This window comes from Hetaerina americana, unplaced genomic scaffold, assembly GCF_022747635.1.
Source record: "Hetaerina americana unplaced genomic scaffold, ioHetAmer1.1.p SCAF_7, whole genome shotgun sequence".
Classification (NCBI taxonomy): domain Eukaryota; kingdom Metazoa; phylum Arthropoda; class Insecta; order Odonata; family Calopterygidae; genus Hetaerina; species Hetaerina americana.
The window spans coordinates 1616552-1641922 of NW_027287316.1; the positions used below are offsets into that span (position 1 = coordinate 1616552).

General features: G+C 42.4%; 1 protein-coding gene across 1 annotated transcript in view; it reads left to right on the plus strand.

Moving 5' to 3' along the window:
* The window catches only part of LOC139696479 (uncharacterized), a 434479-nt gene that overhangs the window by 387558 nt on the left and 21550 nt on the right, over nt 1–25371 (plus strand). Inside the window, exons 21-26 of the mRNA XM_071595264.1 lie at nt 223–792; nt 916–2214; nt 2257–2311; nt 6656–6960; nt 9080–9327; nt 19186–19519. Of these exons, the coding sequence (XP_071451365.1) occupies nt 223–792; nt 916–2214; nt 2257–2311; nt 6656–6960; nt 9080–9327; nt 19186–19519 (2811 nt within the window). The remainder of the gene's footprint in view (nt 1–222; nt 793–915; nt 2215–2256; nt 2312–6655; nt 6961–9079; nt 9328–19185; nt 19520–25371) is intronic.

Here is a 25371-nt window from a genome sequence, read left to right on the forward strand (position 1 = left end):
ACTTCCATGGCCATAATGCACAGTGAAACAATTCCGCTGTGAGGAATGTGGCCGTGATTCCATGGTGACCAATGTGTTCTTTATTTCAAATTTTGCATGCCATTTTACCAATATTTTGGTATGTCTAAACTTAAAAGTACACCCTCAGAATGATTACATCTATAAGTATAAAAGCTAAACATTTATTCCTCTTGGTTCAATATTAATATTCCTTCCACCCAGGTTACTTTTGCCCGTCTTCTCAGCCGTGTCTCTGCCGAAATGGGGTCATCATCTGCTTCAGGCAGTGGCAGTGAAGCAACTCCAGCATCAAAACCGGTACCGGAAACAGTGCCGCCCATCCAAGACTCCCCGTGCCCTCAACATCCTTCAAGTCCAGCCTCTGATGAGTCATCCTCAGTGTCGTCCTCGCCTTCGTCCTCATCGCTTCAAGCATCCACCACAGGTGCCGCCCCAGCTGCCGCAAAGAAGTCTAGCCGAAGCAAAATCCAAGTGACTGTGGTTGATGCCCTTTTGGGCAACAAGGAAGGGATATCCTCCACCAGAGGCCCATCCATATTTTTAGAGCCACCATCGTCGAGCATGGGCACCGCGGACCACCCTCCTCTGTCGCCAATCCATGAGATACCCTCCCCCTCCCCCACAAAGCGTGGCCTACTGCCATTGGGCAAGGGCTCTTCCAGCGTGCCCACCACTGGAACTGGAGGGCAAGCGCATGGGGGGAGGGAGGGGGATGAGGAGGGTGAGGAGGAGGAGGAGGAAGAGGAGGAGGAGCCGGCGAGGGTGTGCATTGCGAGTCAGAGTCCCGAGGAGGAGGGAGGGGACGGCGGGGGCGGGGAGGGTGGGGAGGGGCAGGAGGAGGGGGGGGAAGAGGAGGAGGGGGAAGAGGGGGACGAGGGGGACGATGGGGACGAGACGGAGGAGGGGGAGACGGAGGAGGGCGACCGTGAGGAGGAGGAGGGAGGAGGAAAGGCAGGAGAGGAGCAGAGGGCACTCTCCATCGATGCTGCATGCCTAGAGGCCACAGACGATGACGTAGGAGATGAAGGTCTCGAGGAAGACTCCCCTGAGGGCGTGGACACCATGTCTGAGGAGACTCACTCATCGGGGAACTGCTCATTGCCCAAGAGTGCCAAGCCGCAGTCGTCCCTCTCTCCCACGCCTCCTTTAGTTATACCAACCATAACGGTTCAACAGCCCTCCCCCACACGGACAACAATGGCCAACCGCCCCCTAATGATGCTGCCGATTGGTTCTCCTCCTCCACGGAGAAGACTTTCAGAGCATCACTCTTACCCCCCTCCAATATTTTTTCAGCCCCCTCTCTCTCCCCAAGTTTCGCAGCCAGGCAACAAAAGACTGCTCCTTCATGGCCCCGATAAGCCCACCTCCTTAGACCTGCCAATTTGCCCCCCAGTAATAACAATTACTGCCACCATGAGTGAATCCGATGAGATGGACGATGGTTGCGTCGATAACAATGGTGGAAGGTGTAATACTTCTTCCTATCGATCATCTGGAACCAATACTCTAGGACCAAGTGGAAGAAGGCTAGGTGATGACGGCACAAAGTGTTCTGGCCAAAGTGGAATGACCTACCTGTCCCCCTTTTCAATGTGCTCCAGAGGTGAAAGAACAGCTTCCGAGTCTAATTTAAGCTCTTCGGGATATTCATCCATGGCTAGCCCCGGGCCCTCGAGGGCAGGGTCCAATAACCCCCTCTGCCCGTCAGATGCAACGGATGCAGAGGATCCACACCAGCACCCCAGTGGCAATCACCCGCACCATGGCCCCCACCTCCTCCTCCCACATCACAGGACGGGACACTTCCTCCACCCTCATGTCAATGCTGGAGCAGGCAGCACTGGCGCCATTCCACCGCACCCATCCATTCAGAGCCACCATCAGCATTACTTGAACCTTCCCCTGAGTGGAGTGGGAGGGAATGGTCAGAGTTCACCAACGTGTTCAGACCACGATGGCTCAGGTATGCCTCACCTTCCAGTGCCGTCCTGTCACTCGTGGACGCGTCGCCCGTCACCACTGCTGCAGGCTCCAAATGTGGAGGATGCAGGAGTGGTGGAGAGGCCCCCTGGGAGTCCCCCATTGCCGAAGTCCCTATCAGTGTCCTTGAGGAAGCCACAGAACTCGGGAGGGTCTAGTTGTGAGGCGGTAGAGGAGTTCGGAAGGAGTTCTGGGGGGGAGGAAGAAGGCGTAAAAGGGGGTGGAGAGGAGGGGAGGGCTTGGGGAAGAAGAAGAGTGGAAAGACACAACTCTAGCACGACACCAGATTCCAATGATGAAGGAATCGGTAAGTACGAGAGATTTGAACGGGATGCCTTCCACATGTTGATGCCTGCTTGTGCTGAATGCTTAATGGGGTAATGTCCACGCATCAGGCATTGAAAGTGTACAACTTTCATTTTAAAGTTCTTCAGTTAGCCAAGGATTATTTATTTATGAAAGCCACTGATTATTTATATTATTTATTACTGCCCTCTAATCAGATACATTCAGTCAACTCATGAGCTCTTCCATTATTGCGTCACAAAATATTTATTTCCACATTTTTCCACATAAAACTTGATGGTTTAGGTTACGTTTCTGAAACAAAAGATTCTAGTGTATTGTTTTATGTTTCAATGATTAGGTTCAATTCATATTCATATTAGGATGACTCTGGCCCAAGTTTCAGATAGTGGATGAGGCACTAAAGTTTATGGCTGTTAACGATGTTTCTCCTGCATAGAAAGAAGAAAATCAATGAAATAAACTATTTAAATATTTTAATAATTTTACCCACCACACTTTAATTTTTTGCACTAAATCTCTTTTTCTGTTATTGATATGCTTATTTTCGACTATATCGTAACTATAATACATATTAATACCTTTGTGTTAACAAATAGCTCTTGCAATTGTTAATGATGATCCATTGAGATACATAATTATATGTATCTTGAACATGCATATCACCTTATCTTTAATATTAGTGGCTGAAAATAGAACATTTGATCTAATGTTAACATTGACATTTGCATCTTCTGAGGCATTTGGTTTCAGGTTGTTTATAAAATAAATTGGAAAAAACATTAAATTGTTTTAAAACTATGTAAAAAATTTATTTTAAGTACAAGGTATTTACCTGATTACTGTACAATTGCAGTTTTACAAATAATCATTAGTAAGATAGGTCCAGTGATCATTATTGCTTTTTGAAGCCTTAATCCAAAGATTAAGTAATTGGAATAGGTAGAATGCATCACATTTTCTCTTTGGCATACCTGAATATAGAAGAAGACGGGGAGAGAGGAAGCTAGATGCAGAAATGAAAGTAGGCAGGGACCTGATGAGGTCAGTTGGATTTGCAGATGATATATCTTCTGTTAGCTAGTCACACAACGGATTGTAATCATTACCGAGAACAGTACAGAGCCAATGTAATGAGTAATTAAATACTCAAAAAAATGGTAAAACTAGGTTGGTAAAACACCAAATATGAAAGGTATGCCTTTTAACAGTTTGACTAGTGTTATTTATTTATTTGCATGAGGATCTGGGTACATTCATGTTCCAAGATATACGGCACGTCAAAGATCTTAACATAAAATACAATACATTGTTACATATTCAGAAACTCATCAATAGTGTAGAATAAGTGTAGCATGAAAAAGTCCCTCACTTTGAATTTAAAGGTGGACATTTTTTCTATGCTCTTGATAACCAGAGGAAGGTTATTATATAATAAGAGTCCCATGTTATGGGGGGAAAAGTAGACTTGCAAGTTCTGATGAAGTTCACATGTAGATGACTGCAGGTCCTCGTATAATGATTGTGAATGCTACTGTTAGTGGTATATAATGAGATATGGCATTTCATATGCTTTTAAAGGGCACTTAATATACAAATGAACAGACGAGTAATACTTGGATATGAAGGAACACGGCGATCTGACAAGTCCTCAGCCATACGATGAAAATGACAATTTATTTTCAAAAAGTTTTATTTTTCAACGTAATCACCTTTGGTATTCATACATTTCATCCAGCAGTACTCCAGTGCCATTATCCTGACTCAGTGTTGTTCTTCCAGAGGTACTTCAAAGTACTTGTCTGCAGCCTCAATTGCTTCTTGATTGGACAAAAAACATTATCCAGCAAGGAAGCTTTTGAATTTTGGAAGAAGTGCAAGTCCAAAGGAATTAAATCCTGGGAATACTGTGGATGTTCATAGTGCACTTAATTATGCAAATCCCTCAATTTTCCCATCACCAAGACCAATCACCAAGTGGGCAGGTTTATTGTTCTGATGACCTTTCCCACTGTCTTGACCTTTTTCAAAGCTGAAGGACAAGCCTCCATCCATTATATTGATTTTAGATAATCCATGTTTCATCATTTGTCACATTATAATAATTATTGGTAATTTACCAGTTGGGGTATGTTTTGGATGGGCACAACTACCGAATTAATAAATACCTTGTTTCTCCTAACAAAACACAACCCTAAGTCCTACTCTACAATAATCGTCTCTTCATCTCTACACACTTCTTCCCTCTCTTCATTCTGTCCAATATCCCTATGTTATCCTTGACCTTTCCTCGTTTGCCCAACATTCTCCCCTCTATAACAGTCGTCAACATCCTACTGCTGATCAACACGCCCTTCATCCATTTTTCCTGCCTCCTTATGATTACTTCCAGGAATCCCTCATCCTCCCCAAACATAAATTCCACTTCCTCATTTGCTTTCCTTTTGGTCCATTTCACCATCTCCATCCTTCTCCACACCCACATTTCAAAAGCCTCCAATCTACGATTATCAACCTACTTCAGCGACCATTTTCTGCATCGTACATAGCCATGCTCCATAAAAAGTATTAAATTACCTTTCCTTAATGTTCTTACTCATCATCCTTGTCATCAATTGCCACCTACTTGTGAAAGCCTCTTTGCCAAGTGCAATTCTTTCCCTATGTCCCTACTACTTTGACCATTTTGCTTCAAAACACCTCCACCATGCTCCAACAACTCCGTAAACTGTAGCACCTGCTCTAGTTGTTGCCCTCCTATTTTAATGTTAACATTGGCCTTTTTCTTTCAGGAAAATTGCATAACCTTTGTTTAATTAATATTGATTCTCATCTTATATCTATCGCACTGAGTTTCCAGTTTACTCAGCAATACTTGCAACCCCTTTGCTGATTAAAAACTAGAACTTGTTCATCAGCAAACCTAACTGATTTTATGAATTCCCCGCCCACTTTCATTCCTACCTCCAGTTCTTCCCATGCCTCCTTAACCATTTCATCTGCATACAGGTTGAACAGCAATGGTGATAATGGGCAACCCTGCCTTACACCCCTTCCTAACACTGCCCATCCGGACTCCCCTCCCCCGTTCCCCACTCGCACCTGTGCAGTCTGAGACATGTACAGGTTGCAGATTAGCCTCCTTTCCCTCCAATCTATTCCTATTTTTTGCAATATACCCATTAGTTATCCTCAATTCACTTTATCAAACACCTTTTTGAAATCTACAAAGCAAATTTACAAACCAAATCTACAAAACAAATATGTCCTGATTGTATTCTATATTCCTCTCTATCAGTGATCTCATTACTGCAATGGCATCAAGCATACCTCTCCCCTTCCTAAATTCGAACTGATCATCCCCTAAGTAATCATTTGACCTACTCCTTTTGTTGATGATCCTGAAAACCACTTTAGCTGCTTGGGAAATCAAACTTATTATTCTGTAGTCCACACATGATGTAGCCTTTACCTTTTTTGGAATATGTATACTGAACATTTTGTGTGATACATACTGAATATTTAAAGACTTAAGGCTTTATTATGTCATTGATGTTTTTTAATTCTAATTATTCCTAATCTCACAATAGTCGAATTCCTTTCAACTCATAAGAAGGAGCTATTAAACTCTTTTCTGAAATGCCAAAATTCTTTGATGATATCATTAGGATAAATACAATATGCATTGAATGTATTTGTGGAGGTTAACATAAAAGAATATAAATTTTATTTTCTGTAACTCAGAGGTATGGTAACATTGCTTAGATGTGGTTCATTATTATTCATAAAGGTGAAATAGTATTCAAATCAGCGAATGATAAAATTTTTCAAAATACATCAACATTTAAAACTAGCTCAACATATTGATACATTATTTTAAAAATAACTTAAATCTAATTTACTAAGAAGTACCAAATAGACATAGGATTCACGTGCATATAGTGGACAATCCATGTCTACTTCTCTGCTACACCCAAAACCAAAATCTCTATTCAGGAAGAACACGTGAGTAGTGATCAAATCAATCCCTCTCGTTTGAAATACAAAGCATAGTTGTGTTCCATTGACCCACATTGCATTTGCACACTAGCAAGATGTGCATGTGTGCTACAAAACTGCTATGCATAAGTGGATTTCAAATGAAGGATAAGTGCATGAATGGATTTCAATTTCCCTATCATAATTCACAGTACCAAATTGAAGCTCAGGGAAAAGGAGAATAGTAAGGTTCAGTTTTTATTCGGCTTGAAATTTTTGCTTCCTCTTAATAATAGTGCTCTCTTGAGGTGATTTTTATTTTATTAGCTCAAAGTTATCCCATCAAATATTCTTCATTCAATTCAAGGCACTGAAGGAGAGACTGGAAAATCCACTTCCACAATGCAGAAGACTCTTCAGCTTCCATCCATTGTAGTTGCAGTCAGAGGTGCGTCACCACCACCAGTTGAGGCTGAACCTGGGCCAGCATCCAAACTCAGCCCTGTGAGCTCAAGGAGTGAAAGCCCTCTAAGTGATCGAGTTTCACTCCCCTCTTCATCTCCATTCGGACACAACTCCTCCCCCAGACCCTTCTCAGCCCTATTCTTTGGGAAAGGGCCACCGTTGCCACTCACAGATTCTGATGCCCTCTATGATTGCCCAAGCTCTGAGGTAAGTGATTTAATCTTGCTAGACTTGTTTACTTGACATCATCATAGGTTGTCAATCTGAGGATTGGTTTGTAGCATCTCTCCAATTTATGTTCTATTCCAATCTGACAATCTTTTCGTTCCCTTGCAGCTCCTTGCACTGGCATTTTCCAGAACAGCTTCTCATAGTTCATTTCAAGTCCTCCTCTCTAATTTTCCCCTCCATTTTTCCTTCAGTCATGAACTTGAGAAAGCTGCCATACCACAAAATATATCAAACCTTCCTCTTCTTCCTATAACTGTCCTTCACAACCTTCTCTCTCTGCATGCACTCATCAGAGTACCTCTTCATTTGCTACTTTATCAATTTTATTTTCAGTGTTATTTCATGACATCACACTTCCATCATCTCCCATCTTTTTTGCTATGATTTTCTCATCTAGTACCACATCTCACATCCTTAGAAAAGGATACTACATACGAGGGTCATCCGGAAAGTAGTACCCGTTCGTGAAATAAAGACACAAAAGTAAATATTAACAAACATAAAAAATTTTATTTGAAAGAGGATACTTTAAACTACTTCTCAACATAATCTCCAAGCAAATTAAGGCATTTGTCATAACGTGTGACAAGTTTCTGTATTCCTGCTGCATAGTCCTTCGCCGCCAGCTCATTGAGATACGCGAGGGACCCATCTTGCACAAATTTTTGCATAATGCAGATGGTGTTTAACAATTTCATGAACAATTGTTCGAGAAACATTGGGAAAATGCTCACAGATGTCATCAATTGTGACGCGCCGATCGTTCCTCACGAATTCGTCAACTGAGCTCACCAGTTGGTCTGTAATGACAGACGGTCTCCCCGAACGCTCATCGTCGTGTGTGTTCCCCCTCCCCATGTTGAAGTTGCGACACCACCGCCGAACAGACGACTCGTCCATTACATTGTCTCCATACACCTCCTTTAATTGGCGATGAATATCACATGGGCGAACGTTTCTTGCATTGAGGAATTTAATCACTGCCCTCACTTCACAACTGGCGGCGTTCTCAATTTTTTAAACATTGTAAACAATCACAGAAACAACACAGGCAATGCTAGCGTCACGCAACTTGGCTCAGAGAAGGCAGACAAGCCACTGAAGCTATCTGACCTCGTCCAGCGGCTACTCGCGTCGTCAGCACTTCATGCGGCACGAACGGGTACTACTTTCCGGATGACCCTCGTATATATATCTCCCAATGAATCACTTCCATATGTCTATTCTAGTATTATTTGCCGATAGTGTTTGATTCTTTTTTAAGAAAGCTGTTTTTTCCATTACTATACTGCTTACTCCCTCTTTGTTTCTTCCATCAATAGTGATCCTGCTGTCAAAATAGCAAAATTTTTCCACTGTTTCAGCATGCTTTTTTCCTAAATCTTACTTGGAGATCACTTTCTATACTTCTGCCAACTGCCAACCTTTACCTCACTTATCTTTAAGTAATATTACTCTTTCATCTCCTTCTCCATGGTCGCTAAAACTCTGAACAGCTTTTCTATCTTTTACGAAAGTACAGCTATATTTATCATATTTCTCAGAATATATGCTTTTCTTTGTGCATTCACCTATTTTTTTCCTTAAACTCAGTAATTGCCGTCTCAATATCATATTAAATACCAAGGGTGATTATAAGCAACCTTGCCTATAAAAGCACCTCAACCAAAAGAAATTTTACACAGACAAACAATATATTTTTAATGCATCCACAGAGCTATACATTTTCCCAAAATCCCCATCAGTCCAGTGCACATATGTTTTACAGTAGCAGTACTTGTAAGATAAAACTTACTGTGCTGCATTGTCTACATATGTGATTTATTTTGGAACTTTTTCAGGAAGTTCTGTCAAGGAAATAATAATGCTCTATTTCTTACTACTGGCTCATTAAAAACCTTCTCTGTGCCTGTTGCTAAAAAAATACTTAATTATAAAAGTATTTTTCCTGGCAAATCAGCATGCGTCTTTTGGACAAAATTATACTTGTACACCCTCAGCAGATGAGATAGGCTGATCTTAGGGCATGTTTTTGAAGCAAAAAATTTGCCAAATGGACGGCAAACAAGGTAAATAAAAAATGACCATTTTGCAGGTTCTTGGAGGAGATGATTCATCAACAGGAGGCCATGCAACACATTCAAAAGATTTATCTTTTGGCATTGGTCTTCAGTCAACTCACTCAATAACAAGCACCAGCAAGGCTTCAAATTTGTTGGAAGTACCACACCGACAAGGTGGGATGCAGCGAAAGGTCAGCCCAAAAAGAAGAGTTAGAGCACCCATACCTGTTTGCTCATCATCTTCATCTTCATCCTCTCTTGAGGGAATTCATTCAAAAAGGTAATTTATATGCTCAGAAGTTTTATTGCATTTACCAAACCCGAGTAACTTTCCTTTTCTCATTCCGTTACTAATTCCAATTGGTTTCAGGTTTATTAGAAAACATTTTGCCATTCAAGAAACTTGCCTTTGTTCATTTTGGAACTATTCCATTACTCTAGTAAAATTATCTGTAATGCTTACATGAATACATACACTTTTAGCTGTTCCCGTTTGGGGTTGACATTAAAAAGGCTCAATTTTGGCTAAATTGTGTGCTTAAGGAAACTTTTACCCAACTAACTTAATGAATAGGAGAAAGAACATAATTGAACTTTGGCAAACTAGATTAGACATAGAAAGAGAATATGGCATAGATGAAGATAGCTTAGGCCCCAGCATACTCGGCGATGAAAGGGCAGTGAAGGAATTGAAATCAAATAAGGCCATGGGGGTGGACAATATTCCCACAGAACCACTTAAAGGTGTGGGAGAAGGTAAGAGGAAGAGTTTTCATGGACTAATTCATAGCAATAATGATCAAGGAATCTGGCCAGAAGACTTCTTCAGATCAGTGTTGTTTGAGTTTGATTTTGCAGGGAGTCAAAGTGGTTCTCTGGATCATCAATAAGTGGATGGAGAGCAGGGTAAATGATTACTTAGGGGATGATCAGTTTGGGTTTAGGAAGGGGAGAGGCATTCGTGATGCCATCGCAGTAATGAGATCAGTAATACAGAGGAGCAAAAAAAACAATCAGGATATATTTGCCCGGTTTTTAGATTTTGAAAAGTCATTTGTTTGAGTGAATTGGTAAAAACTAGTGAATGTTTTGCAACAAATAGGAATAGATTGGAAGGAAAGGAGGCTAATCCTTAACCTGTACATCAGACTGCTCAGGTGCAGGTGGGGAACGGAGAGTCCGGATGGCCAGTGTTAGGAAGAGGTGTAAGGCAGGATTGTCCATTGTCACCGGTGCTGTTCAACGCATAATGTATGTGGAGGAAATGATTAAAGAGGCATGGGATGTGCTGGTGATAGGAATGACAGCTGGTGGACAAATCATAAAATCAGTTAGGTTTCCTGATGATGAAGCTTCAGCTTGTCAGTCAGCCAAGGAGTTGCAAGAAATGGTGAATGCATTCGAATTTCACTGCTCTGCTCTAGGTATTAGGTGAGAATATATGTAAATAAAACAAATGCTATACGAATTTCCAGAACAAAAACGGTTAAGCTAAGTGTTAGGCGAGGAGGGCAAAAACTAGAGTAGTTAAAACAGTTTACTTGTCTCAGAAGTGTTTTGGATTGAAATGGTAAAAGAAGAAGAATTGCATTAGGCTAAGTAGCTTTACAAGAAAGATGGAGTTAATGATTGGAAGTTTGAGTGAGAATTCTAAGAAAAAGTTTGAAAAAACCTTAATGTTGAGCATGGTATTGTACAGTGTAGAAACATGATCATTAAAAAAGGACGATAGTCATAGATTTGAGGCTCTTGTAATGTATATGTGGATAAGAGTGGAAAACGTGAAGTGGAGAGAAAGGAAAACCAACTTTGAAGTGCTTGGCATAGTGGGGGAGGAGAGAATGTTGAAGGGAGAAATCTAAATGAGAAAACGATCAACATCACCTTGATCACGATATCTGAGCTTTTTTGTGTTGAAGGAGGTATCGTGGTGGAAATAATGACACCTCCTAACAATTAACAAAGTTTATTGTGCTCGGAAAATTAAAACCTTGATGAGGCGATTGAACAGTAATTATTCAGTAAATATTCGGCCGTGCGGTGGCGAAGCCAGGAGAGAATCCTTCACCAGGAAGCAGCGTCCTTGGGTTGACCACGATGGCGGCGCGCGTGACGGTCCAGAGCCAGTCAGAGAGAGAGTGAGAGTGGGTCTGGCGGCGTGGTTGCGCCCTGGCGGCGGACCCTGGTGGCAAACGCCGGAAGCCAAAACACTTGCCGGCGAAGGCGCGTTCGCAATGGCGCTCAATGATGATTCAAGTGTTGAGCCGCCACACCACCCCCTTGGTTGTTTTATAGTCCCTGGTGGTTAGTAGACATTGGAAAAATTGTGGAAACAGGAGGTGATAACGGGTGAGCGGGCAAGGAAGGAGGGTGTAGGGGTGGTGGAAGCATGACAGGTTAGGTAATGAAGTGAAGACAACAAAAGAAAAAGAGAAAAAAAGAGAAAATTATAGTTGAAATTCTTCAAGATGCGACGGAAAGCGCACGCGTCTCCCAGATCGGGTTGTCCGTTCGCCGCGCTGTGTGCGCGGTGCAGCACCTGGGGGCTGAGGGTCTGGCGGTGCAGGAAGCGTAGCTGGGCGCGATGTAAAGGCGGCAGGCCATCTTTCGTCCGATTCTGCTGCCTCCAGCTGTGGCGCGGTGTGGTGAAGTGGTACGGCTGCCTGGTGGTTATAAATTGGTAGGTTGGATACCGTAAAGGCAGGTTTGAGTCTGTCGAGAGAAATGAACACATCACGGTTTGGTAAGCGGACTTTGTACGCCTTATCATTCCGTTCTAAAACTTTAAACGGCCCGTCATACGGCAGCTGAAGGGAACCCCGCGGGGGGCCGTGCCGGACGAAGACGTGGGACGCCGTCGGCAAGTCTTTGAAGATGAAGACCTGACGGGAACCGTGGCGGGCAGCGGGGCGAGGGCTCAACTCCCGGAAATGCTCGCGCAACTGGGACATGAAGGTGGTGTCAGCTGGCTGCGATGGAGAGGTTGGTGAGAGGAATTCTCCGGGAAGGCGGAGAGGCTCCCCATACACTAGCTCTGCAGTGGAGGCATCTAGGTCTTCCTTCCAGGAGGCGCGGAATCCCAGGAGGATGGCAGGAAGTACGTCCACCCACTGAGTGGTCCCGTGGCAACGGATGGCGGCCTTCAGCTGTCGATGGAACCGTTCTACCATCCCGTTCGCCTCAGGATGGTATGCTGTCGTCCTGAAATGCTCCGCGCCGGCCATGAGGGAGAGCTGGCGGAAGAGGTTGCTTTCAAACTGCCGTCCTTGGTCGGTAGTGATGCGTTGGGGTGAGCCGAAACGCGACATCCATCCGCTAAAGAAAGCGAATGCCACTGTCTCGGCCGAAATGTCACCAATCGGTATTGCCTCGGGCCATCGGGTGAAACGGTCCACGCACGTAAGGCAATATCGAAATCCACGTGAACTTGGGAGAGGTCCGACCAAATCAATGTGGACGTGCTCGAATCTCCGCCCGGGAGACGGGAAATTGCGCACAGGGGAGGCAACATGACGAGTCACTTTTGCCTGTTCGCACGGGATGCACGCGCGTGCCCATTCGCGGCAGTCTTTCCTAATAGAGGGCCACACGAAACGCGATGTCACGAGTTTTATCGTCGCTTTCGCTCCGGGATGCGCCAGGTTATGAAGCGAATCAAACGCCTGACGCCGGAATGTGGGAGTGACGTATGGGCGAGCACAAGGGGTGGATGTGTCACAAAACAAGTGCACAGCACAACCGGGAACAGGAAGTCTTCTGAGCTTGAGGGAAGACTCTTCGTTCTTAAGGAGCGCAGCAAGTTCAGCGTCTGCCTCCTGTGCACGGCCTAACTCCTCAAAATTCACCGCGGAGGACAAGGAATCGATGCGCGATAAAGCGTCCGCCACGACATTATCCGCGCCGGCTACGTGACGAATGTCTGTCGAGTATTGGCCGATCAGGTCGAGGTAGCGGAATTGACGGGGCGAACATCTGTCAGGTTTTTGCCGGAACGCGTACACTATCGGCTTGTGGTCTGTAAAAATTGTAAAATTCCGACCCTCCACCATGTGGCGAAAATACCGGACCGCCCGATAAATCGCCAGGAGCTCCCTGTCGTAAGGGCTGTAGTTTCTCTCGGCCGAGCTTAGTTTTTTGGAGAAGAAACCAAGCGGTTGCCAACCCGCTTCAGTGCGCTGCTGGAGCACAGCTCCCAGGGTGAAGTCTGAGGCGTCGGTAAACAGGCCGAGGGGAAGGGAGGGGGCCGGATGGGCGAGAAGCACAAAGTTCGAAAGAGCGTCTTTACACCGCTGAAAAGAAAGGCGCAGTTCGGGCGTCCAATCCACTTTGTCGCGGCCGTGTACACCACCGCGTAGCACTTCACTGAGGGGGGCCTGTAAGTCGGCGGCATGGGGAAGGAATCTTCTATAAAAATTCAGCATCCCCAAGAATTGGCGGAGCTGTTTCACCGTCACAGGGAGTGGGAAGTCGGCGATAGCACTCACTTTGTCACTTAAAGGCGTTGTACCCTCGGCACTTACACTATATCCTAAAAACTTGACATTGGGAACACCAAAAACACACTTTGCAGGATTAATGAGCACACCGTATGATTTTAATCTGCCAAAAAGCTCACGCAGATGATGCTCATCTTCGTCCTCATTTTGGGAGGCGACCAAAATATCGTCTAATTAGACGTAGCAGAAGGAGAGACCTCTGAGTGCCTCGTCGAGGAAACGTTGGAAAGTCTGTGCGGCGTTTCGCAGTCCATATGACATAAAGGGGAATTCAAACAACCCAAAGGGGGTCGTGATTGCAGTCTTCGGTATGTCTTCCGGGTTCACAGGTATTTGGTTATATGCCCTCACGAGGTCAATGGTGGAGAAAACACGAGCACCATTGAGGGATGCAGCGAAATCCTCGATATGGGGGACAGGATAGCGATCGGGGATGGTCCTAGTGTTTAACGCGCGATAATCTCCGCAGGGGCGCCACTCGTCTCCCTTCTTGGGCACAAGGTGGAGGGCGGAGGACCAACAGCTATCCGAGCGGCGGGCTGTCCCTAATCGCACCATTAATTCAAATTCCCGTTTGGCTGCGGCAAGTTTGTCGGGAGCAAGCCTGCGTGGTTTACATGACACCGGCTGACCTGCGGTCGTGCGAATGAAATGCACTGTGGAGTGGGACGCATGACCGGGTGTCCCTGCTGGACGCGTAATTTCGGGAAAGCGCGAGAGAAGAACCTGAAAACGGGTTTCTCCGACTACCGCCTTTATCTGCGTTGCCGGGAGGCGTACAATATTTCCGGCGACGGAAATTGTCGTCGAACTGTCTGTAAGACGAGAATTCTTAACGTCCACCAAAAGACTGAAATGTGTTAAAAAGTCCACTCCGATAATAGGCTGTGCAACGTCTGCCACAACAAACCTCCACGTGAAGTCGCGGCGCAGACCGAAATTTAGGTTTAATACTTCCCAACCGTACGTATTTATTACGGAATTGTTGGCAGCAAAAAGTTGGTAGTCGGTCCGCTGTCTAGGACTTTTGACGAGCGATAGGGGAAACACAGAAAGGTCAGCACCAGTGTCAACAAGAAACTGTACCTTTGTGGTCGTGTCCGTAACGAAGAGGCGGCTTGCTGTAGGGCTAAGGTCGGCGGCCGCGTCTACCGAGCGCCCGCGGTGTTTTCCGGCACCTGGAATGAGCACGGCTGGGTGCAGTGCCGCGCGTCGGCACCAAACTTCCGGTGATACCAGCAGAGTTGTGGCGTCGTACGGCGTCCTGATGGTCCGTCTTCAGAGCCGCGAGATTGGCTGCGGGAACGGGAATTGCCTCGGAAACGGGAGCGTTCCTCTCGAGGGTGCCGCGCCACCGAAAGAGCCGCAACTTGCCGGGTGAGGTCGTCCATTCGGTTCAGGAGGGAGGCCAACATGCCCGAGCATCCACCGGAACAAGATGGCGGGTCGGAACTCACCTCGCTTACCTGAGCGTGGGTAGGAGCGGGCACTCGTTCCCGGGGTATCACCTCACTAATTCTGTCGGCGAGGGAAGCCACGGCGTCTAGGTCGACGCCATCTTGAGCTGCTAAGATGGCGTGGAGAGGCGTGGGTAGCCGGGTGAGCCACAGCGACCGCATGAACTCGTCAGGCATCGACGAGCCTGCCAAGTCCTTAAGATGGCGGAGAACTTGGGATGGCTTCCTGTCGCCCATCTCTTCTCGCTCAAGGAGTCGCCTAATCACATAGCGAGGCAGATGTACAGATATTCGGGCTCGACCAAAACGGCGTGGTCAGGGCATGGCTAAGCACGTAGGGCGAAATGAATCACGTCGGGGTCACCACTATTGAAGGAGGTATCGTGGTGGAAATAATGACACCTCCTAACAATTAACAAAGTTTATTGTGCTCGGAAAATTAAAACCTTGATGAGGCGATTGAACAGTAATTATTCAGTAAATATTCGGCCGTGCGGTGGCGAAGCCAGGAGAGAATCCTTCACCAGGAAGCAGCGTCCTTGGGTTGACCACGATGGCGGCGCGCGTGACGGTCCAGAGCCAGTCAGAGAGAGAGTGAGAGTGGGTCTGGCGGCGTGGTTGCGCCCTGGCGGCGGACCCTGGTGGCGAACGCCGGAAGCCAAAACACTTGCCGGCGAAGGCGCGTTCGCAATGGCGCTCAATGATGATTCAAGTGTTGAGCCGCCACATGTGTCATGGGGAAGATGGCTCCTTCCACTGTGAAGACTGGGCTCTGGTTTCTATATCATAACCGAAAACCCAAGGTTTGTTACCTGTGATGATTGTTTTTAAGAAGTTTTGGTCATCATTGGAATGATTGAGCAGTTCCTGACTGATGTCCAGAGGTTTTTTGCCTCTTTTTAACCATTAATAATCATGGCACAAATTTGGACACAATCTGCTGAATACCCAAAATTTTTGTAATAATGGTGAAACACAATCAAACTTTAATATCAACTTCATTGGCAATCTCCATGACAGTTAACTTATGCTTTGCATCCAATAAATCATTTACACTGTTGATGTGGGCATAGTTTGTAGATTTTGATGGTCATCTACTTCTCGGTTCTTTAACAGTCAAGGATTCTCCAGATGGTAAGTGGTTGTACCAACAAAAACACTGGCCCCATTCACAGATTCATTTCCATATGTCTCTTGAATAATTGCATAACGTTCAGCCGTACTTTTCCCAAGGTCAAACCATTAAATGCACACGCGCTGCTTCTCTAGCACCTTTATTCTCACCAACACGAGATTTTGTACAGCAAGCATGGGCAAGAATCACTGCTGTGTGGAGACAAGATAAAATAGGTTCATACATCACAGTTATCTTGCCGCTAGGTGACGTGCAGGGATCAACATACTCACTTTTCTCAGTAGATATCTAATTACCTTTGATAATTTTCTGCTAATAACATTAATATGTAAACTCCAGCATAGCTTATAGTCAAGATTGAATACTAAGGTAGTATTTACCTGTCTCTCTTTTTTAGGGATTTTTTTATGGTTATAGTTTGCATTTTCTCTAAATGCAATGTGACACCGTTTACTTTAAATTACTCAGTGCCAGAAATTGTGGAGGTATAAACTTCATATGTTAGTCCATTATTGAAATAGAAAGAAAGACTCGTATTTTTCCACAGATTTTATTATACGGCACGACGCGTTTCACCGACTTGCGGCATTATCAGGTACAAATTTGCAAAACAGACAGAGCAAGCATATATACCCTCAGGACAGAGTGGGGGCGGGGAGGGTTGGAAGGATTTGAGGGGGGTGGGGGCTCGCAGGTGCGTTGATGGATTGTTTTGACCATTTCCAGGCTAATTTCTCGGAGAGGAGTGGGGAGGGGTATGGGAACAATTGCTCATTACAAAGTGTCGTGTTGGGGTTCGCCAAGTGCCTTCTAATCTCTAATTGCTCGAGAGCGTCCATTTTTAATCCTTTTGGCAGTGTGTGTAATATCTCTGGGACAAAGTCACTGCTGTGGTCGAATTCTAGTAAATGCTTGGCAAAGAGAGAGTTGTTATTCCGATTTTTGTGACACCTAGCGTGTTCCTTGACTCGTAACTTGATATTCCTGCCGGTCTGACCGATATAAACGCTGTTGCAATCCTGGCATTTCAGTTTATAAATGCCTGATTTGAGAAGGCTATCCTGGGTGTCTTTTCCATTGGCTAGAAGTTTGGAGAGGGTTATGGGTGGGTAGAAGGCTGCTTTGAGTGAGGTGGGTAGGCAGTTGGAAATCCTATATGAAAGATCTCCCAGAAACGGGATCGAGCACCACTTAACGAGCCCCCACCCCCCTCAAATCCTTCCAACCCTCCCCGCCCCCACTCTGTCCTGAGGGTATATATGCTTGCTCTGTCTGTTTTGCAAATTTGTACCTGATGATGCCGCAAGTCGGTGAAACGCGTCGTGCCGTATAATAAAATCTGTGGAAAAGTACGAGTCTTTCTTTCTGTTTCAATAATGGATATCAATTACTTCCACGAAGTGAAGCCTGAAACAATAGAATATATTCATATGTTAGTTCCTATTGATCGAGATATTCATGTATAAGGGTTGCATCATCTGCATACAGGGTAGAAGTGGTTGCAATATGAGAAGGATGGTCATTAATCATTAGCAAAAATAGAATAGGACTAAGAACTGAGCACTGAGAGGCACAATATTGAATAGGGAACATAGAAGACTTCATACCATTCAGTTCAACACGGTGTGAGTGTCCTAACAGGTAAGATTGAAATAAGGCAAGTTCTGCTCTATTAATTTCATAGTACTTCAGTTTGTCTAAAAGAACAGGATGGTAAACACTATTAAAAGTCTTAATTAAGTAACATAGTGTTAATGAAAGGTTGACCAGCTCATCAAAAGCATTAAGTATGGCACTGGTAACATGATGTAAAGCCTGAGTTGTATTTTCCTCATGTAAAACCTGAACAGTTGACTACTTTCTAGGGAATTGTATAACTGTGGCATCATAATTTTTAAAATTTTACCAAAATTAGGTGTGGTAGAGATAGGGATTGCTCTGAGGGTTACATTTTCACCCTTTGGTAGATGGGAACAACTCGAGAGTATTTCATGGCTTTAGGGAAGACAGCATATTGTAAACAAGTATTAACTACTATGGATTATAGTTTATAAAATCTGCATTATTCCTTCAAAGGCCAGTTTCTTTCTTTGTGCCAGATTTGGCTTTCCAGGAAGGTACCCAAACAAATCACCCTGAAGCTGAAGTTGCTCAGAGTTGTCGCAGCATAACTACATATTTTTTATGGTACCAACTGTCCCTGAATATGTAACCAAAAAGCATCAGTCCTGGACTTTGTAACTTTATATATTGCCTTCCATTTAATGTATGCAAGGCAAAATGCTCTTGGTAGCATGATATTTTCTTCTCTTAATCTTGCTGGAGCTAGCTTTTTTCTGATCCTATGAACAATGTGTTGGAAAGTTTTCCCTGGCTTCAGCAATAAATATTTAAGACCATTAAAATACAGTTGCATTGTCCAGCCTCTGCCGGCACCATGGGTGTTATAATGGCTTATTTAGAATGGGTTATATTCGTAAGATCACCTGGTTCCACTTGGCATTGTGCCATGAAAATTACATTTCAGGATACAATTTTATCACAATAATGTATTTGGCAATGGTCAATGATGGTGTTTTTGACAGAAATTGAGTTAATTATAGAGCAAACTAAGGTTTGGTACTCAATGTCAAGTAAAAGTTGAATTCTGCATATTGTGCAATAGCACAGTTACATACCATGCATATGTAATGGGGCCCTAAAATGAAATATAATATCTCTATAGTTGTTATGTAACATCCTATTGGGGATTTATTAAGTGCGCCAGTAACGCAGTTATGGCACACCTGATGATGACGTTCAACGTCGAAACCTGGGTCGTGTGTTTTTAAATAAAGTGTGTGGAATTACTAAGTCAATTATTTCATTACATTTCAATATCCTATTGGGGAGTTTATAACTTTATAGTTATTTGGAAATAATTTGTATTCATACTTTTATAATGTTTGGGATAATGTTTGTTTTATAAAATTTGGTGGTTCCATTTCATTTCACAACAATTTAATTAAGTGGAAAAAATGTAATTTTTTTTGTTTGCACATTTCTTATAGACATAGTACATCCACCTCATATGTTCAGCAATCAAGTAAATGTTCATCATCTTCTGATAGAACGGCAAGCAAGAGCATTGAAGTCCCTTACTCGGCTAACCTGCAGTCACCCCACAAACTGCATCACTATCAGCCAAGAAAATACAAGCATCTGCGAGGGTGGATATCTCCTGGAGCTATGGAGGCTATGGATCAAAAGAAGTGCTTTGAAGTCACCCTTTCATCCCATGGACTCTCCAGTGTTCCCCATTCCTCCAATCCATCATCCTCATCAACAGCCACCACACCTCTGCCAAACGATGATGTGGGTGTGACTGCTGATACTGCTCCTGAGGTGAGAATATTAATATTATTTGCTCTATAATTCTTACCTGATTTATTTCCTAAATATTTCAAATGAGAAAAGAAGCAAAGTAATTAAGGTCTTGTCATACACTTAACCAGGTAGAGTATGCCATGGCCCTGACAAGAGGAAAGAAGTAGAGGATAATATTAATAACTATGCCCTACAAAATATATATTTGGCACTTTTTTTGTGTATTCTTACTATCTACTAAGGAATGAAATACTAATAATGATGCTCTCTGTCCTCTTTGGTATGATTCATTGTTTTTAAGTAAAACCACATTAACAAACATTGAAAAGAGATCATCATCAATTTTCAAACTTGGTTTTTGCAGCTCCCAATTCTTCCTCCAAAGTTTCTCTGTTTTATGTTCTTCTTTATCAGTCCTGAGTACTGGCCTCTTGGTCTTCCTCCTAGGATCTTCCCTTCAATTTCCAAATATTGTCTTTTCCTCTTCTACTATTCTATATACTTCCTTTTTTCTCACTGTATTGGTCCATTTTATCTTCAGCATTCTCCTTTTCAACACCCTGTTTCAAAGGCTGCCATTCTTTGCTGGTTAACTTTTCCAATACTCCATGTATCTGATCCATGGAGTGCCATTCTCTTTGCAAATTGTTTTAAAGGACTGCATCCTTCATTGTGACCTCAGGTTTTTTGTATGCAGTAGTAACCTTCTTCATGAATTCCTTGTTAGCACAAGCTATTCTTCGCCTAATGTCAGTCAAATGTCTTCCATCCCAAGTTATACCACTGCACAGGAAGAAGAAGGATTCCACTTCCTTTGGTTCCAAATTTTGAATTGTGATATCTTCCCTCAGGTCCTCTCTTCTGCACACAATGATAAATACTTGTAAAAGTTTTCTTCTTGCTGATGCTAATATTATATCCCTGAAATGCTTCTTCAGAGTTGCTCGCAGGTCCTCTCATGTTTCTGCCAATACTGTCATGTCATGTGTGAATCGGAGCATCATAATTTCTCCAACATTCACCTTGACTCCTCCAATGCCCCGTTCTTATGCTTCTTTTATTGCCTCTTCCAGACAGATACGTTGAATAGTCCCAGAGAGAGGCTGCATCCTTTTCTAACTTCTTCAATTTTCCTTCAGTTTTTCTTTTGCTTGGCTGCTACCTGATTATTGTAGAGGCAATGGTTTATTGTTCAATTGTCTTCTTATCATTTACTGGTTATGCCATCCTGCATCCATTGCTCCCGAAGTTGTTTGCCCCCAATTCACTGCTCAATCTCACTTACTCCAGGGATGTCTATCCTCACTGCCGCCATCTCTGCCTCTTCCAGCTTCCTTCTCACTTCTAATGACCTGCTATTTTATATCCCTATCCTCCATTGGTCTAAGTGGACTAATGTTCCCCTCCCTGTAGTCCTTGCCAGGAAATTCAGTCAAGGGACTATTTTACTTCAGGATGCCATCATGTCAGATTTTTATTCTAGCCTGTATCTTCTAGGGAAATTAACGTGTTGGTTTCCCATTGCCTTCCACATCCCAGTACTTAGGCAGTGACTTTCACTCCTACCTAAAAGAGATTATGTGAACAATTTAAACTGTAATACGCTTCCCTTTTATTTTATTTATTTATTTTGATGCAACAGCAATAGAGATCATTTCACAGCTTGTGTTTGACTCACTACACATCCAATTCTAATTTTATAATAAACCGTTTGCAGTTCAACCATTTGGCTGTGGCTTACTTGTAAAAGTGGTCATCAAATATGGTAATAAGTGAGGGTATGTTGTTTCCATAGTCTTTACCTTGTCTGATTTCAAATGGACATAAATAGGGATAAATTATTCTATATTTACTATTTCAACTTTCAGAAAAGTTTCATTGATTCATTTCAGAAAAACATAAATTTTAATAAAATTTCAAAGTATGGTAATATTTGCTTACCATATCTTTGAATTTTGATTATATAAGAGATGCATTGACAGTACAAATGTGGCAATTATAGGTTTCTATCAAAATGTAATCCATGAAGTATCCATGAAATTATAGTTCAAAGTAGTAACTTTCATAACAATTCTTGATAATACCACTGTTGCCCTGCATACCAGAGGTGGATAAGTCAAAGTGGAAAATAATAGTAATAATTTTATTTGCACAAGGAATTGGTGTGTAATAGTAATAAAACCATATCATAAAAAATAGAAATTCAGAGAAGTGTTCGTGCATGGGGAAAAAATGCACATTTTTATCATATTTGCATACATATCGATCATATTTAGATAGGTTGTATTTTGAACGTACATGTCATGTACGATCATAAATTTGAAAAGTTCTTCGAAGGGAACAGAAATAAAGGACTTACCTTAGTGAAAATTTTTATATAGTCCTGAAATTTTTCAATGTAGTCTCCCTGTACACCATCATCATGTAAGCTGACCCAACCAAACTTAAACCCGTTTGTCCACTTGGCAACAGTTGAATATGAAGAAGTAGAGTCCCCCAGATTGTTCTGAAAGTCGTCATGAATTTCCTTGGCTTTCATACCTATCTTTATGAAGTATGCAATCATTACTGGAATCTCAATATTTTCCATCTTCACAAATCGCTACATGGGAGCAACGACTGAGAAACATTCTCACCACAGATCTCTTCCCAGAGCAATGACATGTTACGTGTTTACTCATAAAGGATTACCTATTACTATGTGGGAAACTCATTGCACTAGCACTGACATCTGTTGGTGATTCTGAGAACCTTTCAAGCTACTCTCATGTTATCATAAATAAATTCAGACACACACTGATTATTTTTCTCAGGTAGAAATGTTTATATTTGTCTTTTAAGCCAAGTAATGTCTCTTGTGACTTTTTATTTCTGTGTAAATGTATTGTATAGGTTTATTCCCATTGAATTTGGTCCTAGGCTTGCAGCTTTGGTTTGATTGTACAGGGTGAGGCAACATAACTTCCTGTCTCATATGGCAAAATCCCTATAAAAAAATAAAGTTATGTTGCGGCACCCTGTACAGAATAAACAGTGTTAACTGGGATCTGGTATGGTGAGGGTGGTAGTGAGAATTTGCATGGAAATCTCATGTATTTTGTTTCACATCCTTATGTAACTAGGAAAACAATGTATGGAAATGGTAGGAACCCAATTTCTTGGAATACTGGAGAGATAGATAAAATTGGAGGCTAAGATGCAATGCTACAAATTGTCTTCCTCTGCAGTTAAAACATGACTCAGAGGAGATGAGATGAGCCCCAAAGAATGATACCATATGTAATATGGGAGTAGATTAGTGAAGTATTAGTAGCAAATCTTGGCTCACTCTTTTCTTCAAAGTATTTTGGTAGAAACATACCACACTTAATTTCCCTGAAAGGCAGTTTATATGGATCTTCCATATCAAGTTTGAGTCCAAATGGATGCCAAGAAAACATGTAGAGTGAATATCTAGCCATTTGACCAAGTACTGGAAGGCAAGGTAGTAACTTAGGGGCTCACTTCATCAGAATTACTTTTGTCACTAACCCTTGCTCCTGAAGATACATAAAAATATTATCCACAGAAATTTCATCAGATGCAAATAGCATATTCACAACATCCACTTCAGTCATAATTTCTTCTCCATGGCCATGGTTTTACCACAAGGCAGCGTCATCAGGTGAACATATCCATTGGTTGTAAGCTCTGTGTGTACTTGTGACTTCTTGGGAAAGAGTGTGAAGAGGGAAGGCAGAGTTACGAGGCAGTGGGCAATGAGATGTGTGTGGGTGGTGAGGGCAGGGAAGGAGAGGGGGAGGTTAAGAGATAAGATATGGCTTATCCTGACCCTGTACTTAGCCTGGCAAGGGGGAAGGGGAGCATGGCAGGCTAAGTGTAGGCAGAGGAGAGTGGGAAGGGTACAACAATTAGTGTAACAGATGGCATGCCTTGAATTTCATATGGCCTAACATTTATAACTTTGTTTATAAATTATCAATTATTTATAATAACTAAATGTTTACCCTCTAGGATTATAAACTTTATACATAAATTCAAAGTACTCATATAATTTGTAATGTTACATGTATTGATAGAAATTGGGAGATGGGAGGATTCTATTCTCCAGCCCTGAAAGTTTAAAATAAATTTATGTAGCATAATACATTTAATTGTTCCAATTGATCATTGTTGAATATCTTTGTAAAACTTTAAAAATTTATTATCCCTGCATATTTGAATTGATTATTCAAAATGCTCAGTTGGAATATTTAACCCTCTTAGTGCGGCGGGCTGATATATCGGCTTTTGTATCCCTGGCGAAAAGTGCGGCGGGCCGATAAATCGGCTCTTGCGTAGGCTATTGTTTAAATCGCTGTAACTTATGGTTTTTTCTTTAATAATTTATGGTTTTTGTGCTATCGATAGGGTGAATTCCATACAAATATATAACACATTTTTTAATTTTTTATTAGCAATTTTAAATGCTTTTCAAAAAGTATAATTCTTACTATAATTTTACGTTCAGTTTTGTACATGTCGGGAAGCTCAGCCTAATTGTCTGCTAGTTTTTTTTTCTGAGTGGTCTTTCCACTATGAAAAGCCACTGAAAGGCTACTAATCTGTTTTCATCTATAATCTCTTGAATGTGTTATGGTGTAGTGGTGTTGATATATAACTGCTTATTCAGACTTTGTTGATACGATGGAAATGAGAGCCCTGCTTTGTAATCATTTTGGTTTCTCTTGCCATCCATCCTATCTAATCATCTGCGCCCTGTATATTGGATTACATTGTCAGCAGTTCTCTGTGAGTTAGAATTTCATTTTTTTCTGCCTTTAGATTGTAAGCGCATTGCCGCAGTCTCAAGAAAAGGGGAAAAGTCCCAATTTGACTCAGTGAGATCAGCCTTTTCAACAAAATCGAACTATGCAGAGGCTGACAAAAAAATTTGCAATTGACTGGTTTTTCTTTATTTTTTTATAATTTTTTCTACATTTCTTTTTGATTCTTTCTTATATTTAAATGTGGTAGTTTTATTGAAAAATGTTTTAAAATAATATTAGTATTGTGTCTAAAAATCGAAATATTATTGCTAAAAAAATATTCTTCAAATTTATAATACTGTAATAATTACATTTATTTTTCAGATGATGTAAATGTGAAACATCATTATTAACTACAATGTTTTATTTTAAAATAAAAAACTTCATATGGATATCTAAACAAATACGAGGGTCATCCGGAAAGTAGTACCCGTTCGTGAAATAAAGACACAAAAGTAAATATTAACAAACATAAAAAATTTTATTTGAAAGAGGATACTTTAAACTACTTCTCAACATAATCTCCAAGCAAATTAAGGCATTTGTCATAACGTGTGACAAGTTTCTGTATTCCTGCTGCATAGTCCTTCGCCGCCAGCTCATTGAGATACGCGAGGGACCCATCTTGCACAAATTTTTGCATAATGCAGATGGTGTTTAACAATTTCATGAACAATTGTTCGAGAAACATTGGGAAAATGCTCACAGATGTCATCAATTGTGACGCGCCGATCGTTCCTCACGAATTCGTCAACTGAGCTCACCAGTTGGTCTGTAATGACAGACGATCTCCCCGAACGCTCATCGTCGTGTGTGTTCCCCCTCCCCATGTTGAAGTTGCGACACCACCGCCGAACAGACGACTCGTCCATTACATTGTCTCCATACACCTCCTTTAATTGGCGATGAATATCACATGGGCGAACGTTTCTTGCATTGAGGAATTTAATCACTGCCCTCACTTAACAACTGGCGGCGTTCTCAATTTTTTTAAACATTGTAAACAATCACAGAAACAACACAGGCAATGCTAGCGTCACGCAACTTGGCTCAGAGAAGGCA